The 15,006-nt window shown below is 37.6% G+C and overlaps 1 protein-coding gene across 1 annotated transcript in view; it reads right to left on the bottom strand.

Annotated features, from left to right (window-relative positions):
- The window catches only part of NCAPG (non-SMC condensin I complex subunit G), a 44,990-nt gene extending 34,150 nt beyond the window's left edge, over positions 1–10,840 (bottom strand). Inside the window, exons 1-7 of the mRNA XM_068975371.1 lie at positions 10,730–10,840; positions 9,401–9,604; positions 8,756–8,984; positions 6,678–6,823; positions 6,311–6,395; positions 5,136–5,328; positions 4,507–4,656 (exon numbers count right to left, since the gene is read on the bottom strand). Of these exons, the coding sequence (XP_068831472.1) occupies positions 4,507–4,656; positions 5,136–5,328; positions 6,311–6,395; positions 6,678–6,823; positions 8,756–8,984; positions 9,401–9,604; positions 10,730–10,840 (1,118 nt within the window). The remainder of the gene's footprint in view (positions 1–4,506; positions 4,657–5,135; positions 5,329–6,310; positions 6,396–6,677; positions 6,824–8,755; positions 8,985–9,400; positions 9,605–10,729) is intronic.
- Between the last annotated feature and the right edge of the window lie 4,166 nt (positions 10,841–15,006).

Raw genomic sequence — 15,006 nt, 5'->3', positions numbered from 1 at the left:
ATTCTCCAAAAATACAATTATTCAGAAAGAGCCTGTCTTCCCTCATCATCCTTAATCATTATTTTGTTTAAAAGAATAATAGTATAAATAAAAATTACGTCGTTACCCATGAGGGCTTCCCTTGTGGCTCAGCCAGTAAAGAATCTGCCTGCAATGCAGGAAACCTGGGTTCAATCCCTGGGTTGGGAAGATCCCCTGGAGAAGGGAAAGGCTACCCACTCCAGAATTTTGGCCTGGAGAATTCCATGGACTATATAGTCTATGGGGTTGTAAAGAGTAACAATGACCTTTTAAAAAAATTAGAAAAAAATAGATAGCTTTGTGAATTTGTATTACCTTGCTTGAGGGCTTTCCTGGTGGTTCAGATGGTAAAGAATCTGCCTATAATGCTGGAGACCTGGGTTGGATCCCTGGGTCAGGAATATCCCCTAGAGAGAGAAATAGCTATCCACTCCAGTATTCTTGACTGGAGAATTCCATGGACAGAGGAGCCTGGTGGGCTACAGTCCTTGCTTAGGGTCCTATTAATCACTATACTGTTCTTATTCTAGGATAATTGCTACCAAGCAAGCACTGTCAACCACACTTTTACTTTTACTGTGTGTGTGTGTGTGTGCTCAGTTGCTCAGTGGTTTCTGACTCTTTGTGACCCTATGGACTGTAGCCTGCCAGGTTCCTCTGTCCACGGGATTATCCCAGCAAGAATACTGGAGTGGGTTGCCATTTCCTCCTCCAAGGACTTCCTGACCCAGGGATTAAATCCGCATCTCCTGCGGCTTCTGCATTAGCAGGCAGATTCTTAACCACTGAGCCACCAGGGAATCCCTTTAATTTTTTACTATCACTGCCTAAATTAGTCATTTACAACCCACACCTAGATAACATTCAAGAGCTTACCAGAAGTTCTTTTTTTTCCTGTGGAACAAAAAAGCTATTTAAAAGCAAAATAAAGAAAGAGTTTAAATAGATTATGAGTTTAAACTTACACAACTAGGTGCCATTAGGTTGGAATTTATGAAATGACTCATTAGAAAAGACCCTGATGCTGGGAAAGACTGAAGGCAGGAGAAGGGGACGACAGAGGACAATACAGTTGGATGGCATCACAGACTCAATGGACCTGAGTTTGAGCAAGTGCCAGAAGATGGTGAAGGACAGGAAGCCTGGTGGGCTGCAGTTCATTGGGCCGCAAAGAGTCAGAAACAACTGAACAACAATAATATAGATGAAAAATGTGTCATTTTAAACTGTCAACAAAAATCAAGTTATAGATACTGCAGAATTCTATATGATGAATAAATGAAATGACTCATAAAATGACAGCCAAGAGTAAATAAAAGCTCATCAATCTACAGCAATATTAGGAACTTCAAACGTATCAGCCACCTTTTGGAATCTGGCAGGAAACTAAGCAAAAGCTACAAAACTGACAATTATCAAAATCTATAAATCAGTAGAGTTGCTGATTTCTGACAAGCTAAAAAACCTTCACTCAACTTTGGATCCCTCCCTACTTTTCCATCCCAGCTTCAGCATAGCATTAAGACTTCGGGTATTGTCAAAAATAAATTCAGAGTAGTTATTTCATTAGTAATTACAAATCCTGAACTGCATAAATAGAACTTAAAATAGACCCAGCAATTTTAATTACCATGAAATCATCTATTCTCAACCATTTTTACAGATAATCATTATAATGAAGAGACCACTCAAGAAAGTCTTTATTAAAATTCTCTAAGAATTTATATTTAAGCTTTCTGGAAACTGTATGTGTCCCTTTTCCTTACTCAAATTTAATAAGCCTCATTTAACATCCCCAATTTCTCTCTTTATGTGAACACCTCAATTAACAGGAAATTGCTTCCTATTAGCAATTGTTTCCTATTAGTGACTCCCATTAGAGTCACTGACTCTTCCTGTTACAAAATGTTACAAAATGCCTGAAAATTTGAGATTATCAAGAACCAATTTTTCCATTGCATTTTGCTTCTGTTCCTGAGAAAACTATTCCTATCTAATGACATTGCTCTAAAAAGAAAATCATCCTGTTTAAGTATTATTTCAATAATTATATATAATCTTTAAATCTTTTCATAAGTGAAAAAACAAGTTGATTCAAGTAAATTAATTCAAAACTTACAAAGCAACAAAGGATATATAAAAATCACTGATCTCTCAAAGTCAGAAGAACTGAACTCTTCACAAGAATTAATCTGTGAAGCAGTTTTTGAGATGTTTTCTCTTTGTTATTTAAATATTTAACATAACCTCATACTTTCTTGTATTTTCTCAATCTATGAGCATTTATTACTTTTGTGTAAACATGTGTTATTAAACACTGCATCAAAAACCTGTTCCTTTTGGCCCTTTGCTGTTCACCTGAGCTATCACAACATTGTTAATCAGCTATTTGTTGTTGTTCGGTTGTTCGTTGTGTCCGACTCTTTGCCACCCCATGGACTGCAGCACACCAGGCTTGCCCTGTCCTTCACCATCCATATCCCAATACGAAATAAAAAGTTTAAAAAAAAAATCATTTCTTTTTGGAACATTTCAACATGGCCCAAACTGCATTATAATGAATATTCCAATTAAAGCCTGAAGTAGTATCATTAAAACTCTAAGTAGATTCCCACATTTCTCATGTTACTATGAGCTCAAGCTCTAAGTCTCCATATTGGCTCACATTTAAGATATTTTTAAGTTCAATGTTTTGCATACAAAACTCAAACACATTCTTAGCTTTGCTCTCTAACTTATATGTGGAGCCACTATAAGCAAAAGCTTTCCTGGTGGCTCAAATGGTAAAGAATCTGCCTGCAATGTGGAAGACCTGAGTTCGATCCCTGGGTCTAGAAGATCCCCTGGAGAAAGGAATGGCTACCTACTCCAGTATTCTGGCCTGGAGAATTCCATGGACAGAGGAGCCTGGTGGGTTCCAGTTCATGGGGTTGCAAACAGTCAGAGAGGACTGAATGACTAACACTTTCACTTTCACAAGCAAAAGCATAATTCTATATTTCCAAAAAAAAGAATTCATGCCCATAATTCATATTGTATGAAAAGCTTTTTTAAAAAAATGCATCTAAACCAGGACTTCCTGGTGGTCCAATGGTTAAGACTCTCCGCTTCCACTGAAGGGGCACAGGTCCACTCCCTGGTTGGGGAACTAAGATCCCCACAAGGTCCAGTCAAACAAAAAGGGGCACCAAAATCATGAAGTTAAAAAATCTACACACCAATATCCATAAAAATATATATATATAACCTTTGGCCCAGCAATTCCACCTCTTGGAATCAACTCTACAAAATCCCAAACAAACATAAAAATGTAAAGAAAGTTTAAGACACCTTTATCAGTGAAAACTGAGAACATCCTAAATGTCCATCAACCATCAAGAGAAGAGCAAATTAAATATTACCACCATACTATGAAGTGACATGCTGTTAAAACTGTGATAGACTTGTATGTACCAATATATAATGATCTCATGTATCAGTGGTTGAAAAAAAAGCAAAGATATGTACAGTCTGTGTTATAGTTTCAAAATTATGCATTTAATGTGTGTCTCTAAATGCAGAAAAAGAGGGTTTGGAACTGTATGCCCCAAACTGTTTAGATATCAACTCTATGGAGATTGAGGAATTAGGAGATAAGAGGAAACATTTATTCTATGTACTTCTGTATTTGAATTTTTGACAATGCATTCATGTTTTACTTATACAAGTTTACTTGTATAATTGTAAAGTGATCTAAGTAGAAATCAGGGTAATTCAAATAAATAAAAGATATTTTGAAAAAGCTTTTTAACAAAAAGCCAAGCAGCAACAATTTTAATAAATACTAAAACCGGCCACAGGGATCCACCCAGTCAATTGGAAAACTATTGCTTGCCCATGCACCAGATCCAGTCTGTTCCTTGTTTTTGTACAGCATGAAAGCTAAGATTTTTACATCTTTAAATGACATACATATAAATACACAAGTAAAAATATGTACATGTGAAAATTACATGAAATTCAAATTTTAGTGTACATAAAAGTTAATGAAAGTTTTATCAGAAAACAGCCAGATCTATTCATAATGTATTTTGTGGCTGCTTTTGCAGAGCCACAGCAAACTGAGTCACTGCGAGAGAGACAGTATGGCCCACAGAAATATTTACTAAATATATTTACTACCTGGCAGTTAGAAAAGGTTTGCCAACAAATTTCAAAAGGGAGCACACCATTATCAACATTACAAAAAATGTTCATCATCACGTCTGAACAATTTTAAGAAAATGTCCCAAAACATACTGACTTTGGTCTTTTAGTATATTAAGCAGCACAGGATATTCTCTAGAAAGTCTCAGTGTGCATACCTATTTTTCCTTGACTGTCCAAAAACCTGGATTTTAACTTATTCTTAATCAAGCATGGCTCTGAGGGAGGGGGCTAGAAAGTTAACACACAACAACACAAATACAACACAAGCACAGTCCAAACCAAAGGAAAAAATTTTACCTCAGTAAATACTCTGCATATACTACAGGCTCTGGCAAAATCTGCTCTAAAAATTCTTCACCTTCTTCTCCTTTTGATTTCAAATGTTCACAAAGGACACGCCAATACAAAGCAAATTCAGGAGTTAATGTATCTGCTGGAATCAATTTCCTTCATTTAAAAAGCAAAGAATAAAAGATATCTTAATATCCAGTAAAAATCTGAACACACAAAAAATTTGAACCAAGTAGATAACTGGGAATAAGCAGCCTTGATTTATAACCATCACCTCTTTAATTGCAAAGTCATTAATTTATCCACCCAAAAAAAATGAAGATATTTAGACAAAAAGGAAAAAGACAGACTCAAATAAGCAAACATAATAGGGATGCATGCTGTTGGACTTTTCATGGTAGGCCTAATGCAAACATAAAAGTAATAAAACAAAACAAAAAATGCGAAGTAGTCTAAGGGGTGAGCTCTTATATAAAGAGGAAAAAAAGGGAAAAAAGACATTCACCAGAGTAAAGAAAACCTAAGAGATCTCAGTAAAAGATATCAATACAATCTTAAGTAATGGTAAAAGGGACTACTTTTAAGCACAGAAGTTCATCAATTATCATATTTCAAATAATGAACACTTTATATACCTGCCATCACTATTTTTACAGATTTCGGTCAGTTCATTAAGAGGAGTCACGGAAAACAAGGCATTGAGAACAGAGACTGCTACTTCAGAAGAATTTTCCACATCCAATCGATGAAGAAACTCTAATATATTTCCTTCAGTAAAACGTAACCAGCCTTGGAGAAGATGCTTCTGCATTGCTTGTTTCACAGCATCTGTTAAGTCATTGGAAACATAGGTGAACAAAGTCCCCCTCTAGCTTCTATCTCCTATATTTTTTGTGCTTTAATTAATTTTTATCAGATCAATGTTAACATTAAGTCGATATTTACTACAAAAATGAAACCACACAAAGACAAAACAAAGCATATTAAAGAAAAAATTAAAAGAACAATGATATTACAAGTTATTATGATCCTTACTTTCAAGTGAAAATGGAAAAGGTCAGAACCAAATACAGAATCAAATACATAACCACTACCACAGCCTTCTCTCATTGAGTTCACTGGGCTTCAGATGTTAGTTTAGACTATATATAATACCTATTATTTCACTTGTTGCCTGACTTCATGTATTATATGACTGATATTTGCAGTAGTGAATTATACAAGCAATATCACTGAAAAACCTTATTCTTAGTTTTTAAAGTCATCCTAGTTATTAGTCCTTCAAACTCAGGTTTTCTTGCTGTGGCAAAATTAAGCCATTGGAGACTTCTCATGGGGTTTGGAAATTTAAAATGTATCATTCTTCATATCATTGCTGTAAGTCAATTCTCCAATTATAAAAGAGAAAAGGTGGGAAACAGGGAAATTACACTGGACTGACCATTTCTACTTGTTTTAGATATACAGAACACATTCATAGCAGGATATTCACAAAAGGGATAAGACAGCATTTTTTTTAAAGAGAGAGGGCTGAAAAAGAGATTCTGCCCTACTGCTGATGTAAGATATCTTTATAGCCTTAAACTCTAGTTTCTCCATACACCAAACACAGAAAAAAACAAACCGTGCTACTTCTAAGTACCAAGATCTTGAAAAATGTCTTCTATACAATACACCTACATAAACTTTGACAGGCTGTGGAAATGATAGATTTACCTGATCTAATTTATTAATAGGACACTCTTTCCTAAAACTTTTAGTTTGACCTCAAAATCTACTAAAGTTTTCTGTATAAAGATGTTTAAATTACCTGATCGATCATTGAGACCTTGCTGAAGGAGCATTACTCTCTGAGCAATGGACAGAGCTCTCATGTGAACCTTTTCAGCTAAAACCTTTAAGAGATAATAAAAAATAGCCATTAAACTCAATATAATTTATGCATTTTACAACTAGTAATATCTCCTTCACCTAACAAAATTATATACAATGTCCAAAAAATTAATACCTGGCAATACATTAATGCAACAGGATTCTACCTAAATTATTTATACTCTGTCCATAAAAATCTCAATTGAAGAAATTACTACATGCCAAATATTTTTCAAAGGTATTTTAAGAATATGGGTTCTTGTCTTTTTAAGAACAGGTCTACACAAGACACTGGACTTATTTACCTGATAAGCCAGCTTTCTGACAGTTTCTTTCACATCCTTGGTGCGCCCAACAATTTTTGGCAAAGTCTTTGCTGATGGCGCAATACACGATAACACTGCCCGCCTAACTTCTGGATTTGAATCATTTTCAATCAAAGTAGCATATGCTAAAAATAGAGTAATACATTTTAGTACAGCAACAAAATATTTATTTAGCCATAGTCATAAGATAGCCCATATTTCATAATCTTTATAATGATAAAAATGCTATATTTTAGTCTTACACATTTAATTTTAGCTGAAGATTCTTTTCTGCCAACATCCTTTGAAAAGGACAGAATGAGAAAGCAGTCAATGGACTGGGCATAAAGGCTAAAATTGAAAACAAATAATCCTAAAAATCATGGAAAATCCATCATTCAGATTATGTCTTTGCTACTCAAGATTTAGAAAAAAGTCTAAGCTGGAAGGCAGTTTATTTTAAACTAATATGGCTTTTATAAAGAGGTCAGTATTTTAATTTTTAATGAACCTAAAAAGAGAGAACTTCGGGTTTTGCTGAACAAAATTTTCATTTCCTGTATTTAAATACTACCTCTATTTCCTCTGCTTTATAATCAAGTATACGTTAACTATTAAACATATATATTTTACACATTACTATGTCCTTCATTTAATACCAAAAAATACCAACTACCACGAGTTATTAAAATTATAAAGCTAGTAACAGAGACAAAGAGAAAAACAAATCAGAAGAGTTCCCAAAAAAAGCCTAGGCATACATAGAAAAGTGGAATATGACTCTCTTTGCAAGCAGAGGTAGAGAAAGATTTCTTAAATAAAACAAAGTACAAACCATAAGAGATTGGTAATTTTGACATTAGGAATTTTTCCAACAAAAGACATAGTGAAGTGACTGAAATAATCCATCTAAAGTAGGAAGATCTACAATCCATATAACCCAATGGCTTCCCCTCAGAATATATAAAGAACTCCAATTAATAAGATAAGTCAAGAGAAAAATGAGCAGAACACATTAACAGGCAGTACACAGAAAAAATAAAATTGGTTGCTAAATATTTGAAAAGATGCATAACAATGACATATGATACATATAACCAGATAAACAGAAATTTAAAAATATGACAATACCAAACACTGGAAAGGATAGGGCTCAGTGAACACTTTTATACAGTTATTGGAAATATAAATTGATAAACTGTTTTGAAGAACACCTGCACCTTATCCAATAAAGCTCATGACATACACCAACAAGTCAACCCTTAGGTATACATCCCAAAAAGATTGTGCACCAGAACCCATGTATAAGAAAGTTCATAGAAACACTATTTTAACTAGGAAAAAAAAAATGCAAACAACTAGAAGGTCCATCAATATCAGAAACAATATAATTGTCTTATACTCATACAGCAGAATGTTATAAGTCAGCAAATAAATATATCAACATGGATGAATGTTAGAAATAATGTTGAGAGCACAGAAAAATATAGTATGATTCACAAAACATACAAAATGATAGCCAAAACTTAACATTATTTAGAGGTTTATACATGTGGTTGGGCTTCCCAGGTGGTAGTAAAGAATCTGTCTGCCAACACAGGAGATGATCCCTGGATCAGGAGATCCCCTGGAGGAGGGCATGGCAACCCACTCCAGGATTCCTGCCTGAAAAATCCCATGGACAGGAGCCTGGTGGGCTACAGTCCATGGGGTCACAAAGAGTCAGACACGACTGAGTGACTGAGAACATACACACGTGTTTAACTGTTCAAACAAACAAAAGGCAAGAGAATAATTAAACCAAAATTCAAGATAATCATTAATTCAGAGGGAGAGTGACAGAACTGGAGTGGGACCTAAGATAGGTTTCAAAGGTACTGATGATATTCTTTTTTTTTAAGTTGGATGGTGGCTACTTGAGTATAAGATTTTTCTTAATATAAGTTTCAAAATCATATTATATATGTGTACATATATATGAACTATACTCTTCCATAACATCATAATAAGAAAATTCATCTGCTGAGAATTTAACATAATCAACGAAACTGAAAAAGGATTTAGGGAGCTATACATACCATTAACCACTGGGCATTCATCATCTTTGGGATCCTGAAGGCGTGAAAGAGCAAGAACTGCCTGTATCCTTACATTTGGAACTTTATCTTTCAATCTAATAAGCATGGCTTCATTAATTTTATCAAACAAATCATCATCAATCTGGGCATTTTCTGGCATATTTCCCAAGAGCTTGTTTATGAGCTGGCACGCTCTAAATCTAACTGCATTGCTGTTTGCTTCATGAGACTAAAACAGAAACAAATCAAAATTTATTCCAAGTTACATACCATTATTAACTTGCAAAAAAACCTTGATCCATAGGCATACTAAACACACATTACATACCACAAAGACTCAAAATATACATTGTCCAAAATATTCACTAAATTACAAAAGCATATTCCTCTTTGTAGGAACTCTCACTTCTAAAATAGAGAACCCACTTAAAACAAATGTTTATGAGAATTGGCTTAGAATGGTCATTAAAAATTTAATGCAGATTTATTTTTAAAAGTCCACATTTTAATCTTAATGACAGTTCTAATATTTCCATTTTCTCAATTATCAGATATTTCATTCTCTAAGATGCACAAACTCCTATGGCCCTTTTAAAATAGCAAAATTTTCTATACTATTCTCCTGAAATTCTAGTTTTCCTATACCTTTAATAGAAAAGTAAGCAAATAATTTAAAATGCCACCATCCTCCTCCTCTTCATCATTTTCCATATCTGATTGGTGAAATGAAGTAACAAACTTTGCGGCAAATTCTATTACTCTTTCCACAGCTGGTTCTCGTTTATAGACCACCATAGCATATTTAAGGTAATGAACAAACTCCTCATGAAAACCTGTTTTGTCATCCACCTGAAAGAGAAAAGAAACCCTTCAAAAACTGCATGGATTAAATCCTTTTTTCTCAACATTACTCTAAAACGCTGAAAACACCAGCCCTACCACAAACTAAAATCATTATTTAGTAAACTCTCAACTATCCAAACCACCAAAAAGGAAATAAATCTGCACAAATCTCTCTCTAGAGAAATGTACTTCTCGCAGGAAGAAAACAAACGTGAATCTTGACAGTGAAAAGAATTCCTCCGATATTTTTTTCAACACTCCTTAATTCTCCATATGATGCCTTGGTACCAGTTTAGTAAAAATCTGCTTCTTTATGAACAATCCAAAATCAATAGCATCTGCATTTTACCGAGTTACCTTTAATGTGCGTGGGCGAGTAGTCGCTGCAGTTGCGTCTGACTTTTCGACCCTATGGACTGTAGCCTGCCAAGTTCCTCTGTCCATCGAATTCTCCAGGCCAAGAATACTGGAGTGGGTTGCCATGCCCTCCTCCAGGGGATCTTCCCGACTCAGGGATTGAACCCGAGTCTCCTGAGGCTCCTGAACTGCAAGCGGATTCTTTACCGCTGAGCCACCGGGGAAGCCCATTACCCTTAGTATTACACAGCAATTCCTTTCCGATAACAACTTTCACATCCTGTCTCATATCCTCAAGCCCTATTATACTGACATAATTTTTCTAGCACCTCAAGATAATTTATTTTCCCGAAATCCATTGTCCTATTCGTCTCAAGGCTTCATTCAAAAGGAAGCAAACAGTATTTACGTGACTAGAAAGAGTCTGGTGCTAACAATTAATTTGCTAATTGGTGATTTGATGCAATTTCACTGCGGCGCGAGGTTTAAGTAATTAGATGTGGGCGGTGACCAGAAGGACAACAACCGTTGAGCCACCGCGTTCAGGACCCAAGATACAGCCCTACACTAGGTCGACCCGGTGCGCGCAAACATTTCTCTTAGATTCGCCGCCAGAGAATTAACGGTCCACGCCGTAGGCCTCTTCGAACCGGGTCTGGAAGGCTGAAGAGCCTGGAGTCGTGGTGAGACTGGACGGGAGGGTAGCGGGAAGCCCCTGGGAGAGAGGCCGGGGAGGGGAGAGGCGGGCCCCGGACCGCGGGCGGCCGCGCTTACCGAGCCGTAGGTGCGGTTCAGCGACACCACCAGCTTCGCCTGGTTCTGGTGAGGCTGCTGCGCCAGCTGGAAGGCCTCCTTAATCGGTAGCAGTCTCTTCTCCTTCCCCATGGCGCCAGTACCCGGCCGAGACGAAGCCTGTTCACGTTCGCCTACAGCTGGCCAGACGGACCAAGGTCCTCATCTCCACTGGGAAGCCGACAGTCGAGGGCGTGGTTACCGCCAAAGCTTTCAAACAACTCCCGCGGGAGAAGGAAATACCGCGAGACTGCCGCGAGCGCGTAGAGCGGCGAGAGCTGGAAGAGACAAATCCACCGCCTTCAACCTCACGGTTTAGGCGCATGCGCTGAGTGTCTTTTAAGCCGTTTTCTGAGGGGGCCTTGGCGTTTCTAAGAGAAAGGGTCATTGGCTCCCCCGGAAGAGATATCCGCCGGGAGTGAGTACCCTGTGGAGATTCGCCTGTTGGAGCCGAGCTGGTGGCGCTAGGCCTAGTCGGGTCTTGCGGCTGGGGGTGAGGCGAGGAAGAAGAATCCTCCATGGGTGAGAACAGGGACTCTGCCGAGGGGAAGAATCCCTGCTCCCCCTTTAGGAGAGGAGTTCGTTTGGAGATTTCGTGGAGGAGGGAAGGCTGGGGCGTCTGGGAGTGCTGCGCAGCGCCCCGGCTTCTACTGGGAAGGGAAATGTCCCTAGGTCTTCTGATTGAGGCGAGCCGCTTTTTAATTCTGAGCGGTTGTTGTCCTTCTGGTCAATGCCCACATCTAATTACTTAAACCTCTCCCCACAGTGAAATTGCTGGTGGAGAGTCTGCAAACGTGGGAGGCAGTTGGGGAAGAGAGGCACGAGTTAATTTAGATAAAGCTTGTTGTTTTCAAGGCCTGGTTTACAAACGTGCATGTTGTTTAGTCGCTAAGTCGTGTCCAACTCTTCGCGATCCCAGAGACTGTGGCCCGCCAGGCTGCTCTGTCCGTGGGATTTCCCAGGCAAGAATACTGAAGTGGGTTGCCATTTCCTCCTCCACGGGATCTTCCCCACCCTGGGATCTAACCCGCATCTCCTGCTTTGGCTGGAGGGAACAACTGAGCCACCAGGGAAGCCCCACAAAGGTACCTAAGGGCAATGTTTTTAACAAAGGAGAACACAGATTGGAAAAGGGTATAGAGATTAAGATAAATTGCCTTCCGAATTTTTTTTAATGGAGTTATTTCAGGTAGAAATCAACATCTCCATACTTACAGCCAACTACAGAATTAAATTACAGTGCTTCATGTATGCCTTTTTCCTATCAAACTATCTTCCCTCCCCAGCAGTAATAGATTTTCTTCTTTTTTGGGGGGTGGGGGGGAGGAATTTTCTTAATTTACTGGTAACTTTTATGTGTTAATGACATATGAATAAATCTATGAATAAGTATACTGTATTGTTTTCATGTTCTAAGGTTATATGAATAATCATGGAACCTGCTTTTTCCCATAACTGTTATTTATGAAGTTTATTCATATTGATACTTTCATGACAGTAACTGAACACCTTATGGACCCTTTTTCTAGGAAAAAGTAATCAGTGTTTGATCTAGGAAGGAAAAGGAAAATTTTACTCAGGCCAACCTGAGGATTATAACCCATGAGATAGTCTTTCAGAAAGCTCTGAGGACTGTTCTGCCCTATAGAGGTCTAAGCACGATTATATATGTTTTTGAGACGAAGGGTGTCTGTCAACGCATTATTGACAGTTTACACAATCCAGACCTATGGGTGTGAAGAGAATAGTAGGTCATAGGAGACCCCATACAGGATTAAGAAGGAAGGTTATCTCCTAGGAGTTCTTATTAGTGCAGCTACACAACACACACTAAAGGGGAGGGAGGAGGCCCAAATAGCCAGAGGAAAAATTTTATATTTTAATTTTTCTTTTCTTGTCATAAAATTGTACTTTATTTCATTACCTTTTATGCCAAGACAGTGTTCTAAGCACTTTACTACATTTAATCCTCAGATACAACCCTTGAAACTACTTCTTTTTAAGAAGAGGAAACTGAGGTACAGATAGGTTTCTCTAATAGTCTATTGTTTGAGTATGCCATAATTTGTTCATCCATTCCCTTGCTTCGTAGTCCTAATTCCTGAAATATTGTAGGTATTCAAATGCTAGTTAATAAATATGGTAGCAGTTGGAGTTCCCATAATTTCAAAATTATCAAAATGTCTAATTTCTGAAAAGGCAAGATGTGTGGGTACTTTAGGTTAATCAGCTTAGGAAAATCATAGAGGTTTAAGAGTACATGAAATATGCTTGATAACAATTTTAATCTCACTGTAGATTAAAATGTAGAGTATCTAGACAGCCGTGGTGAAAGAAACGTAGAAAGGGCATTTTTTTTTTTAACCAAGTATATCCAAAATAGCATCTCAACATGTATTCAACATAAATTGAGAATTATTTTACGTTAGCCACATTTCAAATGCTAAGGAGCTAGTGGCTGCAGTATTAGTGTAGAACTATTCTTACTTTGGGAACCACTGAACTTACCATTTGTTTTTCATCTAAAATCAATTGGTGAACTAAAAGTTTGAGCAAACTAATATTTGGAGGCATTTTTCCTATTTTGGAGCCTTTTATTGCTCAGGCTTCCTTATGCTTTGGGTGTCTGCTACCTTTGTTGCTTTTTTAACTGTGCAGTTCTGTTACTTCCTTTACCTGATTTTATTGGACTATCTCACCACACATTCTTACCATTTTGTAAGTTACTGAAGGGTGAGGCATCGGCCACCAGAGGTCAGCCTAACTATCTTGATTAGCTCTGTGGAGGTGAGGTTTAATAATATGTCTTTGTTCAGTATTTTTTTAACATTATAATCTGAAAACTTTTTTAAAAAGATACTGGATTACAAAAGTGTCAGTTTTGGAATGGTAGAAGATAGTTGCAAACCATATATCTCATAAGGAGTTAATAGAAAAAATATATAAGAACTCATACAATTCAATAGTGAATTAATAATAACCTAATTAAAAATGAGCAAAGGACCTGAATAGACAAATTTTCCAAAGAACACATGCAAATGGCCAACCAGTATATGAAAAGATGGTCAACATCATGAATCATCAGGGAAATTCAAATGAAAACCACAGTAAAGTATCACTTCACATCTGTCAGAATGACTATTAAAAAGTCTGAAGATAACAAATGTTGATGAGGATGTACAGAAAAAGGAACACTGATACATGTTCAGTTCAGTCGCTCAGTCGTGTCCGACTCTTTGTGACCCTATGAATCGCAGCATGCCAGGCCTCCCTGTCCATCACCAACTCCCGGAGTTCACTCAGACTCACATCCTAGTCAGTGATGCCATCCAGCCATCATCCTCTGTCGTCCCCTTCTCCTGCCCCCAATCCCTCCCAGCATTAGAGGTGGGCAGCAATATGAAAGTTCCTCAAAAAAGTAAAAATAGAACTGTCATATGATCCAGGAATCCCCCTTCTTGGTATATATTCAAAGGAAATAAAATTACTATCTCAAAGATGTATCTGCACTCGCATGTTTATTGCAGCATTATTCACAGTAGCCAAGGTGTGGAAATAAGTGTCCATCAATGAGTAAATGGATAAAGAATGTGTAACATTTATATACAGACATGATTCAATCTTTAAAAAAAAGGAAATTCTACAATTTACAGCAACATGGGTCAACCTGGAGGACATTCTGCCATATAAAATAAACCAAACACAAAGACAAATCCTGTATGATCCTATTTACATGTGGAATCTCAAAAAGTTGAACTCACAGTAACAGAGTAGAAAGGGAGTTATCAGTGGCTAGCGACGGAGGAGCCTGGTAGGCTGCAGCCCATGGGGTCACTAAGAGTCAGGCACGACAGCGACTTCACTTTCATGCATTGGAGAAGGAAATGGCAACCCACTCCAGTGTTCTTGGCTGGAGAATCCCAGGGATGGGGAAGCCTGGTGGGCTGCCATCTCTGGGGTCGCACAGAGTCGGACACAACTGAAGCAACTTAGTAGCAGCAGCAGCAGCTGATAAAGGAAATAGGAAGAACTCCTGGAATTGGTGATGGACAGGGAGGCCTGGCGTGCTGCGATTCATGGAGTCACAGAGTCGGATACGACTGAGCGACTGAACTGAACTGAAAGCATACAAACTTTCTGGAGACCTAATGTACGTTGTGGTGACGATAGTTAATTATGTATACTTGAAATTTACTGGGAGTAGATCCTAAGTGTTCTCATCACATCACATGCAAAAAAAAAAAAAAACCTGTGAGGTG

The sequence above is a fragment of the Capricornis sumatraensis genome, chromosome 7 (assembly GCF_032405125.1).
Source record: "Capricornis sumatraensis isolate serow.1 chromosome 7, serow.2, whole genome shotgun sequence".
NCBI lineage: Eukaryota > Metazoa > Chordata > Mammalia > Artiodactyla > Bovidae > Capricornis > Capricornis sumatraensis.
Note: the sequence above shows the minus strand (reverse complement) of the source record. Positions and strands in the feature narration are given on the sequence as shown.